The 23,018-nt window shown below is 37.4% G+C and overlaps 1 protein-coding gene across 1 annotated transcript; it reads left to right on the top strand.

Annotated features, from left to right (window-relative positions):
- Nucleotides 1-951: 951 nt before the first annotated feature.
- LOC131525175 (myb-like protein I) lies at nt 952-3,816 on the top strand. The gene is made up of 3 exons (XM_058752547.1): nt 952-983; nt 2,002-2,468; nt 2,531-3,816. Exons 2-3 carry the CDS (start codon nt 2,016-2,018, stop codon nt 2,981-2,983), a joined length of 906 nt encoding a protein of 301 aa, XP_058608530.1. The 5' UTR covers nt 952-983; nt 2,002-2,015; the 3' UTR covers nt 2,984-3,816.
- The last annotated feature ends 19,202 nt before the right edge of the window (nt 3,817-23,018 follow it).

Genomic DNA, 23,018 nt, shown 5'->3' with positions numbered 1-23,018 from the left:
AGTGGGTGCAAAACCACTGTAGGCCTCTCCAGGTCTCTGTCTAACCATTAGACGATAAAGTGTTGGGCAAAGCTGAAAATTGGACTCATCGGAGAAGATGACATGACTCCAGTCCTCTATGGTCCAATCCTTATGGTCTTAGGCAAAGCTCAGCCTGGCTCTTCTTTACTTCTCATTGATGAAGGGCTTTTTTCTAGCTTTGTCCTGCCTCTAGGAGCCTGTTTCGAACTGTTCTTGCCATGCACTTCACCGCAGCTGCTGTTTGCCATTCTTTTTGTAGGTCACATGATGTGATCCTATGGTTGTTGACTGACATTTGAATGAGTTGGTAGTCAGTGGAGAGTCATTTTCGCCCTCTATTGGTCTGCAGCTTGACCTTGTTCTGTCTTTGAAATTTTATGGATGGAAGCAACCTGATGCTCACTGTATCCTTCTGCCAGTTAAGGCAGAAACGAACAATTCATTTCCTCACTCGAAACTTTATATCATTGCTATTACGATGATTTTAATTTGAAAACAACACAATGCAGAACACAAATACACAGAATACACAGTGGTGGTTTTTATACTTTTCCTCATTAAATAAGATTTGGTTGGGGTGATCACTGGGTAATCATTATGCAGGTGTGTCTGTGTTGGAATTCAACAGACACTGGAATGGAATGGCTGCCATATATTATGCTGATTTAAGAAAATTTGGAGTGGTCTATTAAATTTTTCCAGAGCTGTAAATGAGGATGAGTACATAAATGATGACAAAATTTGGATTTTGGGGTGAACTATCCCTTTAAGAGAAAGAGACTGACAAAACAAATAATAATAAATTCATTTCCATCCTTCAGTAATATCTCTTCTCCACCTCTTGCAAGGTTGTTGATTTAATGCGTAATATTCAAATAAAAGCCCAAGATCACCTCTGGCATTCACACTTACATCATTCTAGAGAATCAACAGACACAGAGAACGATCACTCGTGACAAACGGTAAATATGACACTATATTATATATATTACATATTATATTATATGCACACTATATACACTATATATATATATATATATATATATATATATATATATATATTTATATGTTTACATTTATGTTTACATTTACATTTAGTCATTTAGCAGATGCTTTTATCCAAAGCGACTTACAAATGAGGACAATAGAAGCAATCAAAATCAACAAAAGAGCAACAACATGCACGTGCTATGACAAGTCTCGGTTAGCCTAATGCAGTACACGTAGCAAGTTTTTTTTTAATTTTTTTTTTAAAGAAAACGAGTAGATAGAATATAGAAAAGAAGAAACCTAGTGTTTTTTGTGTGTGTGTGTGTGTGTGTTTGTGTGTTTGTGTGTGTGTGTGTTTTTAAAGAAACAAGTAGATAGAATAGAAAAAAAGAAACCTAGTGTTTTTCAAGAAAAGCTAGCAGTTAGAGAATAAATATGCAATTGATAGAGGGTCAAGTGTGTGTTTTTTTTTTAATAAAAAGAAGACAGGTAGATAAAATAGAATTAGAATAGAGAGTGCTAGAGTTAGAGGGTCAAGTAAAGATGGAAGAGATGTGTTTTTAGCCGTTTCTTAAAGATGGCTAAGGACTCAGATGCTCGGATTGAGTTGGGCAGGTCAGGTGGGAACAGTTAATGAAAAAGTCAGTGAAAGTGATCTTGTGCCTCTTTGGGATGAACAATAATGCGTCATTCACTTGCAGAATGCAAGCTTCTAGAGGGCACATAAGTCTGAAGTACTGAATTTAGGTAAAGTGGTGCAGAGCCAGAGGTGGTTTTGTAGGCAAACATTAATGCCTTGAATTTTATGCGTATTATTTTAATTTTTAATTTTATTATATATATATATATATATATATATATATATAGTTGTTTTCTAGGTGATTGTAATAAATGTGTTAATATTGGAAAGGAGTCTTAGTTATAAAATATTAGTGTATAGAAAAGGTGGAACATTATAATTTAATTTCATTGTTTGCCCCATCTAAATAGTGAAAGATCTGAATATGGCTTCTAAAACTCAAATAGTACTACTGCTAGTGGCTGTAATGATTGCAAGCTATGGTCTTACCAACGGTGCAGCCAGCACAAACAACAGCAACAACACCAACATCACCAGCGCAAACAACAGCAACAACACCAGCGCAAACAACGGCAGCACAAACAACAGCAGCATAATCAGTGGCAACAACACCAGTGGAACCAATGGCAACAACGGCAGCTCAAACAACAGCAGCGCAACCAGCGGCAACAACACCAGCGGAACCAATGGCAACAACGGCAGCGCAAACAACAGCAGCGCAACCAGCGGCAACAACACCAGCGGAACCAATGGCAACAACGGCAGCTCAAACAACAGCAGCGCAATCAGCGGCAACAACACCAGCGGAACCAATGGCAACAACGGCAGCGCAACCAGCGGCAACAACACCAGCGGAACCAATGGCAACAACACCAGCGCAAACAACAGCAGCGCAACCAGCGGCAACAACACCAGCGGAACCAATGGCAACAACGGCAGCGCAAACAACGGCAGCACAAACAACAGCAGCGCAACCAGCGGCAACAACACCAGCGCAAACAACAGCAGCGCAACCAGCGGCAACAACACCAGCGGAACCAATGGCAACAACGGCAGCGCAAACAACAGCAGCGCAACCAGCGGCAACAACACCAGCGGAACCAATGGCAACAACGGCAGCGCAAACAACAGCAGCGCAACCAGCGGCAACAACACCAGCGGAACCAATGGCAACAACGGCAGCGCAAACAACAGCAGCGCAACCAGCGGCAACAACACCAGCGCAAACAACAGCAGCGCAACCAGCGGCAACAACACCAGCGGAACCAATGGCAACAACACCAGCGGAACCAATGGCAACAACGGCAGCGCAAACAACGGCAACAACGGCAGTGCAAACAACGGCAACAACGGCAGTGCAAACAACAGCGCAACCACTGGCACAACCATTAGCACAACCATCAGCACCATTTATATTGTGTATCTCTTTCACCTATGGGGTTTGCGTAGCTGTCTGGACTTCTGATCTACACAATCACCTCTACTGCGGTTCTCAAACTCTTCCAACTGATCTGATCATCAACTCTTTCAATTTGTCAACCAGCTAAAACCTACGAGATGCACCTGTAACAGTGCACAAGTTTCTAGCAATTTTATGTCAGCCAATTTTTATGTCAGATTACTGATTGTTTTGCCTATACTTACTGATATGAACACTATCGGCAAGCTCTTACATATATATGTATGATGGCATGACATTTCTTTGCTGACATTTCTAAACAAACTTCCATCTGCAAAACAGGTTAAGGGCAGATGTTTATATATAATTATTAAAAAGGATCTGCATGTGTCGTATAGGGGTGGGTGTATGAGTAATTTTATTTCATGATAGCAATTTATATCACAATAGGGAAATATGGTTGTTGTTATTATACCAGCATTTTAGATTCCATTGAATTTTCACAATTCTTGATACAAATTCCGATATCACAGAACAAAATAATACTAGCCTAACTGATATAAGTAAAAAGTTCCCAAAGCTTATTGAGGACAATTAAGCAATCAGTAGGTAATAAAATAAGAACAATGAAGCTACAAACAATAGGACGAATCAAAATAAAGAGTGTTTTTCAGGTAGGTCTGCCTAACAGAAGTAAGTAATACTACAGAAACTTAATAAACTAATCAAATGGAATATTAAAAACAAAAAACTGCATAGTTCTCACTGTATAATTCAACATACATTGATTCTTATTAAAACTATAAAAGCTATTGAAAGAGAACTCAGTTCAGTACTGGCGCTGTGTGGCAGATGGGCACAGAAAACCATGTGTCAGAGAGCATTCACGTACCGCACTGACGTCACTTTTGGGTCTACTGTGCTTGAACAGTTTAAAATCGCTTGAAAGTTTCGACTGGCAAGGCTTAATAATGCATGCATAATGAGCTGTATGCAAAGCTTCTTAAAGACTGACTGATCTGTCAAAAATGCAAATATAACTTGTGTCAACCTTAAGGAAAGAGAATAAACAACATGAACAGGATACAAGAGAAGTCAAACAGAACACCCAACTCAAATTTTACAAAAAAATTTACACTGGTCTGGTATCACACTGAAATAGCATGACTCAAAAAAATTAAAGCTCTTACTTGCAATGCAGTGTAATAAAAGACAGGATTGCCATTCTTAGATGTGCCACCTTGAAACAGCTTGAAATTTGAAAACAACAAAATATAGAATACAAATATTTTTGTATAATATAAATCAGGTTTACAATTTTGGAAAGGATATTATGATGAAAGAAAATATGTGAATGACAAAATGGAAACAGAATTGATAAATGCTTTGGTAAAGCAAACAAGATAGCATGGATTATGAGACTTGAAACAGCGTCTGCACAGAACAAACTAATTATCAGATGTTAGACTTGCGTGACTGCATTTAATGCTAGCTGATAATCAATCAGCTTAGCTAATGCATCAAATGTACTGTACACACATAATACAAATAACCATTACCACCTAACGTAGGCATAAAAAATGATATACTTTGGGCTTAAGCATAGATAGCGTACACTGGAAAACAAATGTAAGGATAAGCTGGAGAGACACCTGCATTTTGTGAGGGGTTACCAGCAATTCTAGTTTAAACCAGCGCAAAGACATTTTTATTGGTCATAACTTCTGGAGAGAAAAAGCAGAGGCACTAGGATGAAACTTTCTAGTGTGGATATATCCATCACACTATCAAATGGACAAATGGAGTAAAGGCTAAGTGTTTTTGTCAAAACTGAAGTGTATTTTGGGCTTCATATTAGCCTATTTTAACCTATTAACCCATTAGACAGCTGCAGCTCATCCAGAATGCTGCTGCCAGGATTCTGACTAGAACCAGAAAATTTGAGCATATTACACCTGTCCTCAGGTCCTTACACTGGCTTCCAGTTACATTTAGGATTGATTTTAAAGTACTTTTACTCGTTTATAAATCTCTAAATGGCCTAGGACCTAAATACATTGGAGATATGCTCACTGAATATAAACCTAACAGACCACTCAGATCATTAGGATCGAGTCAGTTAGAAATACCAAGGGTTCACACAAAACAAGGGGAGTCTGCTTTTAGCTATTATGCCGCCTGCAGTTGGAACCAGCTTCCAGAAGAGATCAGATGTGCTAAAACATTAGCCACTTTTAAATCCAGACTCAAAACTCATCTGTTTAGCTGTGCATTTGTTGAATGAGCACTGTGCTACGTCCGAACTGATTGCACTATGTATAATCACTTTCTATTCTTAAATGTTTTAAATTCTTTTAAAATCAATTTTTAAATCACTTTGTTTTTATTGTTGTGATTTTTATTATTTTTAATCTCTTATTATTTTTAATGACTATTTCACTTCCTTTTATGTAAAGCACTTTGAATTACCATTGTGTATGAAATGTGCTATATAAATAAACTTGCCTTGCCTTGCCTATTAGCTTATATTTTGACCCAAAAAGGGCTTTAAGTTAGTAATGATTTGTGACCCTGGACCACAAAACCAGTGTTAAGTCGCTGGGGTATATTTGTAGCAATAGCCAAAAATACATTGCATGGGTTAAAATTATAAATTTTTCTTTTATGCCAAAAATCATTAGTATATTAAGTAAAGATCATGTTCCATGAAGATAATTTCTTACCATAAATATATCAAAACTTAATTTGTGATTAGTAATATGCATTACTAAGAACTTCATTTGGACAACTTTAAAGGCGATTTTCTCAATATTTAGATTTTTTTGCACCCTCAGATTCCAGATTTTAAAATATCTTCTGTCCTAAAAAACCATACATCAATGGAAAGCTTATTTATTCAGATTTCAGATATGTATAAATCTCAGTTTCAAAAAATTGACACTTAAGACTGGTTTTGTCGTCCAGGGTCACGTTTTAATGAAACCAGGAGGAAGCATTACACTGTTAGATTTTGCTATATTTAGCAGCACATACAGTAAAAACCTACAGTATAACACCACATTTCTACATTATATTCTGGGTGATTTTGAATGAGTGAGAATATTTTAGAATATATTTTAGTGTTGCTGTAAACTTGCACAGATATATTAACTTACCACTGCATCTTCTGTCTCATTGGCACCGATCGACAATTGAAAAATGTTGTAAAATTTTAACTCAACTGTCTGCATTGGTATAGAAATAATCAAATAAATGTAAAGAATAACCCAACAAGCGATCCAATATGTTTAAAGCAGATATTGGGTACAGTAAACAACCCAACAATTTTAGTGTGTAGGAAAATATAACTTAATTTGTGTTTCCTGCTAGCTACATTTCAAATACATAAAAATTTACTGCACTGTAAAAAAAAATCTGTTCAATTTACGGAAAAATACCGGCAGCTGTGGTTGCCAGAATTTTACCGTGAAAAAGACGGTAGCAACATTTTAGGATTTACAGAACTGTTTAAATTTACAGTGAAAAACCGTATCTCATTAACTGATACAATGTTAATACACAAACCTTTCAGTTAAGTCATTTTATTAGCAGAAACCGACTATGCTTAAATTATCCAACTGCCATTTGTTTATAAACTAATATTTATAATGTTTATGTAATGTGAGCATAAGAGTACTGAGAACTATTTTGTTTAAGCCCAAAAATAAAATTTTACTGATTTATGCAAAGTCATCAATTCAACTCAAAACTCTTGCAAATAACAGCAGCACACACACGTGCGTGATTAAAACTAGCAAGAACATTCTCATTACATCAGTAACTGCCTTTAAATAAAGCAACATGCAGCATAACATCAGTGTCTATCTGTCCGTCCTTGACTTAAACACAGGCTCTACTCTCCAGCACAATGGTGACCCACAAAACACAACAGGAAGTTGACTGTTAGGCTTTACAGTATTTTGCTGTTTATTTTCTTGATTTTACGGTGAAATACCGGCAGCTGTGGTTGCCAGTAATCTACTGTTTTTTACAGTTTGTTCCGTAAATTAAATTTACGGTATATTTCTGTTAAAATTACGTTCCACAGAATGTTTTGTCATCTCACACATTTAACCCCTTTAATCCCACAGCAAAATCCTCAGTTTTAAAGAGCACTTCTATGTGTCCACACTACAGAGTGCTGAAGTAACACTGAAGCAGTGATGAATTAATGAGAGAATTAAGTGACTAATTAAATTAGGATTGAGCTTTATTGATGAACACCTGCTGTTAACAAGTAGAACCATTGAAGGAACGAGAAACAAAAGAGAAACAAAACTTACAGCTAAAGCCAAGATGAAATCAACTGAAATAAAACACATGAAATCTCTCAAGATTTCAGAAGAGGGTGATTAAACAACTCCACAAACAGCATCTTATTACTAACCACTATAACTTAATTTGTGTTTCCTGCTAGCTACATTTCAAATACATAAAAATTTACTGGCTTACCTCTCTTTCCTTTAGGCTATTCAAAGTTAGACAAGTATATGGAAACCAAGTTCTGTTAATCCTAAAGCAGTGAAGACTGTATCTCTATATATTCATTACATGTCCTCTTAAAGTGCACTGTAAAAAATGTACTGTAGAATTTACAGGATGTTACTGGGAAAAAAGTTGCCAATAAAATCTTGTAAATCTTGTAAAAAATTATGTTAATTGCTGTAAAATGGATTACAGTATAATACTGCAAAGCAAATCACAGTTAATTGCTGTATGTGAAATACAGTAATTTGTAGTATTTTTTACAGTAACATTGAATTAAACTTGTAGTTTATATTACAGCAATATTTTGTAATCTCACGAAAGTACAGTATTTACCTGGCAACAAAAGTTGCCAATAAAATCCTGTAAATACCCCTAAATCCAAGATGATGTTGTAATAATTTAACAATGAAAATGCTGCAAAGAATAATTTTAACAGTAAACTGTAAAATACTGATTTAAATGAATTATCATGAGAACTGTCTTAATACATTTACAAATGAATAAAACCCAAGTCAAAGATGTTGCAAATAAGGTGATTTGCCATAGAAATATGATGTTTTGGTAACACTTTATTTTAGGGTCTCTTAACTAGTTGCTTATTAGCATGCATAATACTAGAATATTAGCTATTTATTAGTAGTAATTAAGCACATATTAATGCCTTATTCTACATCCCTAATCCTACCCAATACCTAAACTTAACAACTGCCTTACTGACTATTAATAAGCAGCAAATTAGGAATTTATTGAGGGAAATGTCGTAGTTAATAGTGAATAAGTGTTCCCTATTCTAAAGTGTTACTGGTGTTTTTTTTTTTTTTTATATATATTTATGACTGTTATAGCGCCAGCTGTGGTCCGATCTCCCTGCAACTTTGCATGCTTGTTTAGAATCATCTGTTGCATGTGCTCAGCGGGTTTTGTGAAGTTTAAATTTTTTGTTTAGGCTTTATAGGCTTTTGCGCATATTTGGACAGGCCCCTTTTCTAAAGGACCCTGTTATAGCTTCCCAAAGGATAAATTTCAACATGCTGTTGATAATTATTGACCCAGAGATTAGCACTGCGGTGGTTTTTTCCAGATTGAGCGAAAAACCTAGGACTAGTTTGAAAAAGTAGTTTTTTCACATCTTCTCAATCATTTAAAAACTGTTTGATTGACAGCAGTGGTTCTAGAGGCAAAGTTGTTCGGAATGAGTACAATGTACTCCCCCCCCCCCAGTGGTCGATTTCTTTCAAATTTCACACAGACATTTGGGGCTGTGAGTCAAACATGCCCACCGAGTTTCATTCCGATCGGCCTCCGTTAACCTTGCCTTATAGGTGCTCAAACTTCATCAGAGTTGGAATCATTAAACATTTGAAAATTATTGATGAAATAATCAACTCACAACAGGTAAAAAAACCCCAAAAACTTTAAATCAGAAAATAATTTGATTAGAAGAGTCACAATTCCTCGCTGCTCTTCTGGTTTTTTCAACCCTGTCTTGTGGATTTGGCCACAGGTTCTCATCCACATCATAATGGATGTTTTCATTAGTTAACGTCATGGAAAAAAATCTTCTGATACGGAAAATCCAGGCCTGACATTGGTCTCCCCCTGTGATGTAATTGTATGCATCATCCATGGCCTGGAGAAGAGAGACTTGTTTGTGAGGAGCCTACTGCCTATTGAAAACCTTACACCTCCATGTGGAGAAAAACTCCTCAGTCGGGTTACAGTAAGGAAAGGGGAGTATGGGGGTAAATACAAGGTGATAAACTGTGGATGGGCCTGAAACCATGATTGCTGTCAGTGCTGTCGCTATAGGAATTCTGGGCCCTTTGCACTGATTTTGCTATGAGGCCCCTCAAAATCACAATCAGTGGGGGGTGGTCAGGCTCCCAGCGAACATCATTCTGGGCCCCTCTCAACCACTGAGCTCTCAACCTCTCCACCATCTCTTGGCCAGGTTACAGTAAAGCCTGCCTCATCCAAAAATATGAATGGTTTTCATCAGCTTCCAGTTCTATCCCCCTCTAAAAAGGCATTTACAGTATTGTAGGAAAAACAAATACTGATAACAATAATATAGATATACAGTGGCTACGGAAAGTATTCAGACCCCCTTAAATTTTTCACTCTTTGTTATACTGCAGCCATTTGCTAAAATCATTTAAGTTAATTTTTTTCCTCATTAATGTACACACAGCACCCCATATTGACATAAAAAACACAGAATTGTTGACATTTTTACAGATTTATTAAAAAAGAAAAACTGAAATATCACATGGTCCTAAGTATTCAGACCCTTTGCTCAGTATTTAGTAGAAGCACCCTTTTGATCTAATACAGCCATGAGTCTTTTTGGGAAAGATGCAACAAGTTTGGGCATCCTCTGCCATTCCTCCTTGCAGATCCTCTCCAGTTCTGTCAGGTTGGATGGTAAACGTTGGTGGACAGCCATTTTTAGGTCTCTCCAGAGATGCTCAATTGGGTTTAAGTCAGGGCTCTGGCTGGGTTGTTGTGAAGCCACTCCTTCGTTATTTTAGCTGTGTGCTTAGGGTCATTGTCTTGTTGGAAGGGAAACCTTCGGCCCAGTCTGAGGTCCTGAGCACTCTGGAGAAGGTTTTCGTCCAGGATATCCCTGTACTTGGCCGCATTCATCTTTCCTCGATTGCAACCAGTCGTCCTGTCCCTGCAGCTGAAAAACACCCCACAGCATGATGCTGCCACCACCATGCTTCACTGTTGGGACTGTATTGGACAGGTGATGAGCAGTGCCTGGTTTTCTCCACACATACCGCTTAGAATTAAGGCCAAAAAGTTCTATCTTGGTCTCATCAGACCAAAGAATCTTATTCAGGTGTTTTTTAGCAAACTCCATGCGGGATTTCATGTGTCTTGCACTGAGGAGAGGCTTCCGTCGGGCCACTCTGCCATAAAGCCCCGACTGGTGGAGGGCTGCAGTGATGGTTGACTTTCTACAACTTTCTCCCATCTCCTGACTGCATCTCTGGAGCTCAGCCACAGTGATCTTTGGGTTCTTCTTTACCTCTCTCACCAAGGCTCTTCTCCCCCGATAGCTCAGTTTGGCCGGACGGCCAGCTCTAGGAAGGGTTCTGGTCGTCCCAAACGTTTTCCATTTAAGGATTATGGAGGCCACTGTGCTCTTAGGAACCTTAAGTGCAGCAGAAATTTTTTTGTAACCTTGGCCAGATCTGTGCCTTGCCACAATTCTGTCTCTGAGCTCTTCAGGCAGTTCCTTTGACCTCATGATTCTCATTTGCTCTGACATGCACTGTGAGCTGTAAGGTCTTATATAGACAGGTGTGTGGCTTTCCTAGTCAAGTCCAATCAGTATAATCAAACACAGCTGGACTCAAATGTAGGTGTAGAACCATCTCAAGGATGATCAGAAGAAACTCAGGACAGCACCTGAGTTAAATATATGAGTGTCACAGCAAAGGGTCTGAATACTTAGGACCATGTGATATTTCAGTTTTTCTTTTTTAATAAATCTGCAAAAATGTCAACAATTCTGTGTTTTTCTGTCAATATGGGGTGCTGTGTGTACATTAATGAGGAAAAAAATGAACTTAAATGATTTTAGCAAATGGCTGCAATATAACAAAGAGTGAAAAATTTAAGGGGGTCTGAATACTTTCCGTACCCACTGTATGTATATATATATATATATATATATATATATATTTTTTTTTTTTTTTTTTTTTTTTATCTAAAATGTGCTTTGCTGACACTCTGTGGTGGATGTTTTTAACACAAAGAAGACATGACCCAGTGGAGTCTGGCATGGTTATATTTGTTAAATCCAGCCGTACACTGAAATTATTGTATTCTTACTGTTTTACATGGCATTATTTTGAAATATTAGTGTAAAGCTGAGAATCACATCTCTATACAAAACTCCATAGATGCATGGTATCCACAGACTGGCAACAGTTGTAAAAGCTGAGGGGATCTTGTGGTCCCAATAAGCCCATTTTCATTTGGTCATAATTATTTTTTGGTAAAAGACTGACAATTTGGGGCTATAGCCTTAACCTATTTAAATCCCCTTTCCATGTAAACTGGCTTGGAGTTAATTCATAGAAAATATACTATGCTTAAGTGGAAGATTTCTGCCACCTGGTGGAAAACAAGCACTTTTCAAATGAAAATGATATAAATATGATATTACTGATATAACCAGTAGATGGCAGCAGAGAATCACTCAGTAGCTATGTTTCCATCACTCCGTTTGTATGCATATTTTGAAGTATTGCATCAGAAAGGATTGATGGAAATGCCAAATTAAAAAACAAACAAACAACCAAAATCAAAAAAATCCCTTAATTCACCAAATAGTTTTTAGGCTGGCTTGAGGTGGCTTTTGATTTGTGTGAAAAAGGATTAACATGAATAATGGGGTATGGAACACATTTGGCAAATAAATTCCTCATTGCACATCAAAAATTCATCCTTATAACATTAAAAAAAAAATTTTTGTTTGTTTTTTTTAAAGTTCAGCACTGTTTTGTACTGATGTATAAAGTAGCAAGAGTTTTCAAAATCCATCAGATCTACATGAATTACACAAATGATGATTGTTGGATAAAGGTGACTAGTTTTCATCCCTGATATTAACAATCTCCTCATTTTCTCTTGAATGCAAATCATAATTTTTTTTTTTTTTGCGATAAATAGAAATGAACTGATATAAACGATAGGCAACAATGTTAAATGTTGATTGACTTTATGACTTACAATGAAAGAAAAAAAAGACAGGTTAGGCTAACCAATCCTTGTTTGTTCACTTGGTTATTTCTGTCTTCATTTGAATGCATTGTTTTTAATTTTCCCTTAGTCTTTTTCTTTCCTGCGCCCCAGAATGTTTTCCTCTTCTATTCATTTTTGTCAGGGTTTATACGTACTCACTCGATAATAAAATACATTTTTGAACTCATTTATAATGCTAGACAGAAGTTAAATAAAATGTTTCCTTTCATTGTTTTTTTAACAAATAAGCTTTTGGTTATTTATAACAATTTATTAAAGATTATTGGTAAAAATCAAACGTAATTGTCAAAACTTTTTCTGTTCCATGAAAGTCTGTCATATGCGTGAATTATTTCTTTAAGTTTGAGACTGAGGCCTTGTTTATGAGGTCTGGTGAGATCTCAAGACCAACATTACAAGATCAAGACCATGTTTTGTAATAAAGATGTCTTACTGTGTGAAATCATAACAGTGGAAAGAGATTCGTGCTGTGAGCATCTGTTTATTACACAAATAAGAACTTTGTGGCATGAAAACACATCGGTAACATCATGATAACAAGCTAAACGTTGAGTATAAATATATAGCTTTGAACTACATGAGTCCCTCTTTGCTTTATGACCTGTGGAGTGGAAAACCTACACTGTTAGACATTTCTGTAATTTCTGCAGTTATTTACTGCATATCACCCAGTATAATACTGCAAATTCCCTTTACAGTAAATAACTGTAATACCCTTTGCATCATGGGAATTTTCTGTGACGTCAGACCCCACATACATAATTTTTTTTAATTGCTGTATACTACTGTATTTGCTGTAACAGCCTCTTTGGCGCCATTCTATTGAGGTTTTTCCTCATTTTTTCCTCATTTCTTACATTTGGATTGACACGATTTGCCCTGCACTGTGTCTACAACGCAGCAGCAGCTTGGGACTGACTACACTGCATGTGTTACTTCGCTTGTAATGATTGGAAAATCCATTTGTACTTCGTGTCAGAAACACCGTGAGCGCTTGGAGTAAATCTGTACGTCAGAAATATACCGGGGCATCACTTTACTGTCCGCATCCACTGTAGATAATATATATAATGGGTTCTATATGGTTTTTTATCGAGTCGCGCCGCGCCACTTGCATCCGAGGGAGACATGGGTCCCAGCCAGCAAACTTATGTGGAGCCCAGATAGGTGGCACCTGGGCTATCTAACTGGGCCCCAGCCAGTTTTGTCCTCAGTTTCCATGAGGGTCCCACATGGGTCAGCCCAGATGAAACAATGAAATGAACACTGCTCAGTATGCATACTACAGAGTGCTAAAAATAAGACTGATGCAGCACTGCAGTTCATTAGATAATTAAGTGATTAAACTAGTATTGATTGAGCATTAGTGACGAACACCTGCTAAAGAAAAAAGAGACGAGCAGAAACACAACAACTACTATTGACTTCCAGCCACAGCCTGCAAAACAACTGCAAATAAAAGACATTAAATCTCAGCAGAGGAGGATTAAACAACTCCACAAACAGCATTACTAGCATCATTATTACTAACCAGACTGACGTTATTTCTGTCAGATTGTCTAGAGAAGCTCTTATTGAGAAATACAGAGGTTCAGATGTTGGCCCAAATCGGGCCCAATTAGCCATTTTCTCTCCCTGGTTTCATGTGACTCGTTAGTGTTACAAGGTCTCAGGTTTGAATGGGGAGCAGGTGTGTTAAATTTGGTGTTATCGCTCTCACTCTCTCATACTGGTCACTGGAAGTTCAACATGGCACCTCATGGCAAAGAACTCTCTGAGGATCTGAAAAAAAGAATTGTTGCTCTACATAAAGATGGCGTAGGCTATAAGAAGATTGCCAAGACCCTGAAACTGAGCTGCAGCACGGTGGCCAAGACCATACAGCGGTTTAACAGGACAGGTTCAACTCAGAACAGGCCTCACCATGGTCGACCATAGAAGTTGAGTGCACGTGCTCAGTGTCATATCCAGAGGTTGTGTTTGGGAAATAGACGTATGAGTGCTGACAGCATTGCTGCAGAGGTTGAAGGGGTGGGGTGGGGGTCAGCCTGTCAGTGCTCAGACCATACGCCGCACACTGCATCAAATTGGTCTTCATGGCTGTCGTCCCAGAAGGAAGCCTCTTCTAAAGATGATGCACAAGAAACAGTTTGCTGAAGACAAGCAGACTAAGGACATGGATTACTGGAACCATGTCCTGTGGTCTGATGAGACCAAGATAAACTTATTTGGTTCAGATGGTGTCAAGCGTGTGTAGCAGCAACCAGGTGAGGAGAACAAAGACAAGTGTGTCTTGCCTACTGTCACGAATCTGGTCTGCACTTCCATTCACCCATCAGAGGTCACTCGCTCATCACATGGACTTCACACCACACATCACAATGGACTCCAATTCCCATCATCCAACACTGATCACAGCTGTCACCAATCACTCATCGCACTAATCACACGCACACCTGATCACACAGCTCTCACTAATCACACACTCTATTTTAACCCTGGACTTTGTTTCCCTCTTGGCCGAGTATTGTATGCGTTTACCGCTCCCCTAGCCGTAGCTACTTTACAGAGCCCACTTAGTTTCCCTAGTCTTGCCTTTTTCGGATTGTGTTTTTCCCTGCCTGGACTCTCGCTGACGTTTTTGGATTACCTCTCTTGTCTAGCCCTTGTGATACTGTTTCGCCGATCATCGACCCACGCTTGTCTTTGTTTACTCTTTGTCTCGCCCATGTTATACCTGTTTGCCACTGTTCGACCCTGCCTGTTATGACCATGTCTCTGCTAAATAAAAGCTTGCATATGGATCCGCACGTCTCACGTCTCGTCAGCCCCGTTTCACACCTACAGTCAAGCATGGTGGTGGGAGTGTCATGGTCTGGGGCTGCATGAGTGCTGCCGGCACTGGGGAGCTACAGTTCATTGAGGGAACCATGAATGCCAACATGTACTGTGACATACTGAAGCAGAAACATCCATCTCTAACATCCACCAGCTCCGTGATGTCGTCATGGAGGTGTGTGCGTGTGCGTACCTGTTTTTCTATTCAGGTGGGGACTTAAACCTGAATACACACAGACTCATGGGGACTAGTGTCACGGGTAAACAAGCTAATAAATCACACAGAATTAAGTTTTTTGAAAATCTAAAAATGCAGAAAGTTTCCTGTAAGGGGTAGGTTTAGGTGTAGGGCAATAGAACATACGGTCTGTACAGTAGAAAACGTATTACGCCTATGGAGAGTCCCCACAAGGATAGTAAACCAGACGTGTGTGTGTGTGTGTATGAATGAGTTGAAGTCAATAAGATCCTTTAAGACTCAGATTAGGACCAGACCCAGGGGCGTAAATTTCATCTGACAGTAGGGGGGGACAATAAACGTAAAATTTCTCAAGAGAAATTTTTGAAGGGGACACAAATAATACAGCAAAATTTTACTTGTAAGGATAGATATGTGTACACAGCATGTGTACAAAGCATGGAGACCATGTTTAAATATGAGTTCATGGTTCACCACGCGGTCATATTATGATTATTATTTTGCGTCATCCATAGTATTTTAGGTTTCGTCTGAAACCCAGTAGGTCTCTTTCGCATTAATTCAACCGCATTAAACCCACTGATCTGCCACTTAACATCATATTGGGCAAAAACCAACAGTAGGTCTACAATATTATCCTAGTATCAGTTCACACACAGGCTTATCGCCATGTTAGTTTAATCAAAAATAAAAACACTACAATAATAAAACATCATTCTTTATTGGCAAAACGTCATTCAGAGTAACAGATATATTCATGTAAAAATGAAACAATATACTTATTCTGACCTGTACTTACTAAAAACAGAGAAAGAATATGTGATCATATTAAATTTATATTTTAAGATGAGTCACTTCCTTACATGAACTTCTTGCTGACAAATGGGTAAAACCTAGTGGTTTGAAGGATAGTAGCAAAGAATAAAGATATTTGGGGGCTGCACTGTAATCCTTAAATCATCTATTAAATCGTCTATTTACCATCTATTCTCATCTACTGATTCTTGTTCTAAATATGCCTGGCAAGATTTGGTATATATGGTTTAGAAACTGTTGTTACACTGAATGACATTTTAGTGGGTGTCTTCTGTAAATCATGGTAAAAATATATGAATGTTAAAAAAAAGAAAGAAAAACAGGAAAATGTAAAGAATTACACTTATAGTATTACACTTATTTTTTTGAAAACCACTTTTTGTCTTTGACCCTTTAACAGTATTAATGAAAAACCAAAGAACATGTCTCCATGTGTTGGCCTTCAAAAATGTTATGGATATGATAGTTCACCTGATATGCAATTTTCTTCCTTCAAGCAGGTTGTTTCTGCCACTGAATAACATTTTTAAAAAAAGAAAAGGTAATTGCAACTCTTTATTTCACAATTCTGACTTTTTTTCCTCCTCAGAATTGTGAGATAAACTCGCAATTTATAAAGTCAGAATTGCAGGATATAAACTGACAATTCTGACCTTTTTTTTTTTTTTTTTTGGTGAGATAAACTTGTAATTTAAATTTATAAAGTCAGAATTGCGAGATATAAAGTCACGATTGCCTTTTTAATTTTTTATTCAGTGGTGGAAATGCAGATGGAATATACCTTGAAAAGCTAAATTCCCTTAATAACTAAATTAATAAATATGTATTGTATTGTTGGCTGAAACACCAAACTGATGTGAAAGACTACCATCTCATCACATCAAGTCCTATTGTTTTTAAATACATCAATAAAACTACTGTTGCTTTTAAAATCAAGATAATTAATCTGACAATTTATTCAAGTGTGATTCTAAAATAAAAGTTCTCATTTATCCACCCTCATGTGTTTCCAGACCTGTATGACTTACTTTTTTACTGTGGGATCTTGAAAAAAAAATAAAATAATTTTATTAAATACGGTGCAAGTCAATGGGATCCAAAGTTCTTGAAAATATATATTTTTGATTTTCCACAGAAGAAAGAAAAAGTCTATCCCTATAAGAACTATCCTGAACTATCCCTATAAGGGGAAGAAACTGACAAAACATATACTAAGTGCATTCACTTCCATATTGCTGTAATATCATATCTCATATATCTCAAATATCATATCAATATCATATAGTAAAGAGTAGGGGTGTAACCCCGGTGTCCTGGCCAAATTCCCTCCACTGGCCCTTATCTATCATGGCCTCCTAATAATCCCCATTCACTTGATTGGCTCTATGACTCTGTCTCCTCTCCACCTGTACACTGTAAAACCCAACAAGTTAGGGTAACTCAAACCGTTTGAGTAAACCAATTTCCCTTGGCTTAAACCATGTAAGTTTTAAAACTTGCAGTTAAGTAATTAAGTGATTAATTAAGTGCTGATTGAGCATTAGTGATGAACACCTGCTGTTAACAAACAGAATCACTGAAGAAAAGAGAAACACAAGAACTACTACAACTGACTTCAGCCACAGCCTTAGATGAAATCAACTGAAATAAAATACATTGAATCTCTCAAAATCTGATTAAAAAACCCCACAAACATCATCACCAGCTCCACTTATTAATAACCAGACTGACTTTATTTCTGTCAGACATCTACAGAAGATCTTATTGAGAATTAACTCAGGTTTAGATGTTGATTTATTGTTTCATTTGAAGTAACCATGTTAGAGATCAGTGTCTGCTTTAGTTGGGCTCTTGACCCTTGACTTATGTGTTATGTGTTATGTGTTAGGGGTGGGCTATGAGTAATTTTATGTTATGATATCACAGTATGGAAATAAGGTTGTTATTATACCAACATTATAGATTCCATTGAAATTTCACAATTCTTGATTCCATTTTGGATATCACAGAAAGAAAATAATTCTCAAATCAAGAGTGATTTAATTTTTATCTGTTTTTACTCTTACTACTTCTAAAATTTAAAGAGGGGGAGTTATAAACCTTGTTATGAACCATTCAGACTTTGAGCTGGTGAGGTTGGGGCTGGACTGTGTCGTCTGCATAGGGCTACAGTTCTGTATCACTTCGCAAAATGATTTTCAAACATAGCCTACAACAGTAAAAGAATCAAGACCCACAAACACAACGATAGGATACAAATAAGCAACTACTTCCTTGTTTTTCATACTAAATTACCTTTTATGTTCCCTCTTTCTCATGCTCTCTCAACCATAAAAATGCAGAAACATCACATGCAGAGAAACTTCTTGTCAGCGCTGACTTTAGTGATGAAATAGTTTTGCAGCTAAAAATCTACGTGACATTTCTCTCTCTCTTATCAATTCAATGTGTTTTATTGGCTTGACAATTGTTACAGTGGATTGCCAAAGCATAGTGTTTACACTGAATCTAGAAAAGATATACAGTATGTTTAAAGAAAAAAAAACACATGCATGTATATACATTTAAAAAGTAGAACAATTCAACATTTTAGAATTATATGAACAATTTAATATTCTCTCTCTCTCTCTCTTTCTGTGTGTGTGTGTGTTTGTGCACACATCACTGATTTGTTGACTCATCCCTCTTTTTGTGACAGGTATCAGTGTATCTTGCTGCTAGTAAGATACAATTTCTATTTTTTCCTCTAATAAATATTGTAGTTGTGTTTTATTGTTTAACCTTTTGAAGTCAGGGCAAAGTATTTCAAATTCTGAATAAAATTTCTTTCTAATTTCTTCATAGTTAGGGCAGCTGGTGAGGAAGTGTTGGTCTGTCTCCACTTCCCCATGGTTACAGTACGGGCAGATGCGGCTCTCTTTGGGATATCTGCCCATCTCTATAGTAAGTAGATGGTTAGTCTGTACCTTGTCATACAGCTACTTAATTTGTAGTCTTTCACTGTACTCAGATATTCTACAGTGGTGTAATCTCTGTTTAGGGCCAAATAACATTCAAGTTTACTTTGCTTTTCTGTGGTTTCAGTCCAACAAGTTAGATCATTTTCTTTTTGTGCTTTTATCATTTGGTTGGGCCGAATTTTGTGGATGAATGTTTCATTGTCCTGATGCTGATGTTAGTTGTGTTAGTGTGTATTTGCAGCTTCAGGACCATCTGAATCAGGGGACTTTTTTCAGTGTTCATTTAAGGGCTTTAAAATGGTAAGAGTTGGGGTCACTCATTTTTAGGTGTTTCCAAAATTTAATGGCTCGTTTCTCAATGCACATTACTGAAGGCTATTGGCCTAATTCTGCCCTGCATGCGTTGTTCGGTGTGTTTCTCTGTACTCTGAGGATACTCTTACAGAACTCAGCATGCAGGGCTTCAATCAGATTTTGTCCCATTTTTCAAATTTGTGATCAAATTCAGATCCCACACTTTACTGCCATATAATGCAATAGGTTCTATGACTGACTGGAATATTTTGAGCCAGATTCTGATTGGTATTTCAATTTGGATTTTTTGATGGTGTAGAAGGCCCCTCTTGCTTTCTCTTTCAAGTTCATTCACAGCTAAATTTTGCTTACCAGCTGCCCAAGCTATGTGTAGTTTGTGGCATATTCAATTTTGGTCATACCAAGGGTGAAATTGTGTCTCTTTCCCTGACATCTGGGTCCCTTCTGGAATGCTAGTACTTTAGTTTTGTTTGGATTAATAGTCATGGCCCAGGTCTCACAGAACTTGTGCAGGATGTCTAGGTTCTGCTGTAGACAGCAGGACCAGATCATCCATAAACAGCAAGATCTTGGTTGCACTTTATTTTACAGTACGTGTACTTCTACAGTGTACCTACATAAGAAAGTACTGGTAATATAAGGTAACTACATGGGGTAGGGTTAGGTTCAGGGTAAATACCTAGTTTTTACCTAGTTATTGTAATTACTAAAATAAGAACATAGTATGTACATGAGTAACAGGACTGTAAAATAAAGTGCTACCGAGTTGTATAGTGTGAGGCCAGGTGCTGTTGATTGTTCTAGGAGTTGATTGCCAATTCATTAATGTAAATATTGAAGAGGGTCGGTGAGAGTGGGCAGCCCTGCCTTACACCCCACCCTTCAGTGAAGAACTCTGTTTATTTCCAATTTCAGTTGCACATTGATTTTTTCAATACATTGTTTTTATATTATTGTGCCAGCCAGTAGTGATGTTACGTTAAACACCGAAGCTCCGAAGCTTGTAACAAAAAAACAACACTTTTCACATTGAAGCACTGTATCGGAGCTTGATTCGTTTTGCCAAAAGCATGTAACAGTCTAAGGACTGAGGCAGAGTTAACATTGACAGATCGCAGATTTAATTCATGAGTTTATGTTTGATTTATTTGAATTATTTTAGTGGCAGTACACCGACACAAATGAATGACTTTGACAATGGCCATTATTTTTATACAATAAATTAAATCAAGGTAGTTACTACATCAGTAGTAGAACCAGATGTGAAACCAGCAGCTGTAATGGAACACAGCATTTTGGAAGGTGTTATTCATTTTTATGACCAGAAGATGGCCACAGCATGAACCGTTTTAAAAAGCTTTGAGTAATGAACCTTTTTCCGATACATTTGGGTTGAAAGCTTCACTGGTTCAGAACACTTCACTTCGTCATCACTACCAGCCAGTATCCATCCAGTCAACACGCTTCAGGTAAGCTTAATCCATTTATTTCCATTTGTTGTTTCCACTCTCACAAAGCCACCTACCGCCTTGCGGTTGGACAATTGTTTGTATTAACTGACAGGCATCTTAAGCTGACTACTACATCCCATTAAGCAGGACCCTACAGGTATTATTTAGGTGCAGTGACCTGTATGCAACACTAGAGGTAGGTATTCAGCTTAAGAACAAAATGTACAGTATATCTCACAATCTCAATACATTTTACATATATTCTACTCAATTCGCAAAGACAATTAAGGCAAAATTAAGATGGCTTTAAAAATTATTGTATGGTTTCCCCGCCCAATAGCCTACCTGACTGCAGCAGTCATCAATGCCAAACTGAATCAAAGACCTTTTGGAAATCTACAAAGCAAGCAAATATATTGGTTTTGCTTAGGTTCATGTATTTTTCGATCAGGGTATAGTGTGAAGTTATGGTCTGATGTTCTATATTTGGGTAAAAATCCAATTTGACTTTTGCTTAAAGGGATAGTTCACCCAAAAATGAAAATTCTGTCATTAATTACTCACCCTCATGTCGTTCCAAACCCTAAATACCTTTGTTCATCTTCGGAACACAAATTAAGATACTTTTGATAAAAACAGAGAGCTTTCTGATCCTCCGTAGACAGTTCATTTTTGGGTGAACTAACCCTTTAAGCCAGGCATTGTGCTCAGTGAGGAAGTGTATGAGCCTTGTGTTGATAATGCTGCAGAACAGCTTCCCCAGATTACTGCTTATACAGATGCCTCTGTAATTGTTTGGATCTAACTTGTCTCAATGTTTGAAAATGGGTGTTATGAGTCCTCTATTCCAGGTTTCAGGGAAATGACCAACACTCAGAATGAAGTTGAACAGTTTTAGTAGGGCCAGTCTTAATTTGTGCTCTGTGTTCTTGAGGATTTTTTAAGGATGCCATCTGGTCCACTTGCTTTTTTGTTTCTTAGGGCCTGGATTTTATCAATAAGTTCATTTTCTGTAATGAGGTAGTCATATGGGTTTTGATATTTACCAATTAATTATTTTTTCATATATTTAGGTTTGTTCTGGGTTTCACTATAAAGTGTTTTTTCCAGGTGTCTCCGTTTTCTATGGCTGTTGGTTCATGATGTCTTTATTCAGGGAATTCCAGTTGTCCCAGAAATTGTTAGAATTTACAGATTCTTCAATAGTTTTTAGTTGATTTTGGATGTACTGTTCTCTATTTTTTCCGAGTGTACTTATTGTTTAGGTTATTCACAATATTGATGGTGTAAATCTGCATTGTTTGGTTGTCTATGCTTTTGATTTGACAACGGTCTTAATTTTTTCCTCATTGTTTTACAGCCTAAATCACACCATTTTTAATCTTTTTGTGTGGTTTCATAGATTTTCTTAGAGGATGTGAGGTTTGATAAATTGGCCAAATAATCAAAAATATAATTTATGTTCTCCACATCCAGATTGACACCATCTCCATTATGAGAATAATCTCTGCCTAGTAAATTGTCTATAAGTAAGCATACTTTTGGATGGCCAAATGTGTCACATATGGGCTGTTTTTTACCCATCTGTAATTCTCTCTAATGCTGTACAGCTTACTAGGCTGTGAATGAATGTTCGTATTTTCTGTCCTTTTTAGGTAATTTGGCTGTGGTCCGATAGGGGTGTTAGTGGTTTGACTGTGAATGCTCTGAAAGAGAATGGATCTAAATCTGTGATTATGTAATCAACTGTTGAGCAGCCATGAAATTAACTGCAGATGTACCTTACAAGAGAGTCCCGTCTCAACCTGCCATTGACAAGGTACAAGACCCAGGCTTTGACAGAGCTCCATCAGAAGCTTCCCGTTTTTATTCACTTGGTCATCAGAGTTATATCTTGGGAAGTTTACAAAGTTTTGTGGGAAGCTCTGTCCAAAAATATAGTTATTCCCATTATCTGTGGTGTAGTCGGGAAGAGATCCTGTTCTGGCATTTAGATCCCCATAGGTCAACACACTTCCCTGGGCCTGGAAGTGGTTAATCTCGTCCACGTGTGATTCTTTCAGGCATTCTAGAGGATAGAGATATTTCACAGTATCCCGAGGAACAAAGAGTGACTTTATCAGTTCTGCAGTATTCCTGTAGT

Source organism: Onychostoma macrolepis, chromosome 19 (assembly GCF_012432095.1).
Source record: "Onychostoma macrolepis isolate SWU-2019 chromosome 19, ASM1243209v1, whole genome shotgun sequence".
NCBI lineage: Eukaryota > Metazoa > Chordata > Actinopteri > Cypriniformes > Cyprinidae > Onychostoma > Onychostoma macrolepis.
Note: the sequence above shows the minus strand (reverse complement) of the source record. Positions and strands in the feature narration are given on the sequence as shown.

Excerpts from the sequence above, each read along its gene's own strand:
- LOC131525175 (XM_058752547.1), top strand. The coding sequence starts at position 2,016 with ATGGCTTCTAAAACTCAAATAGTACTACTGCTAGTGGCTGTAATGATT. Across the intron at positions 2,469-2,530 it reads CCAATGGCAACAACACCAGC|CGCAAACAACGGCAGCACAA; the intron begins GCAAACAACAGC and ends CAACAACGGCAG.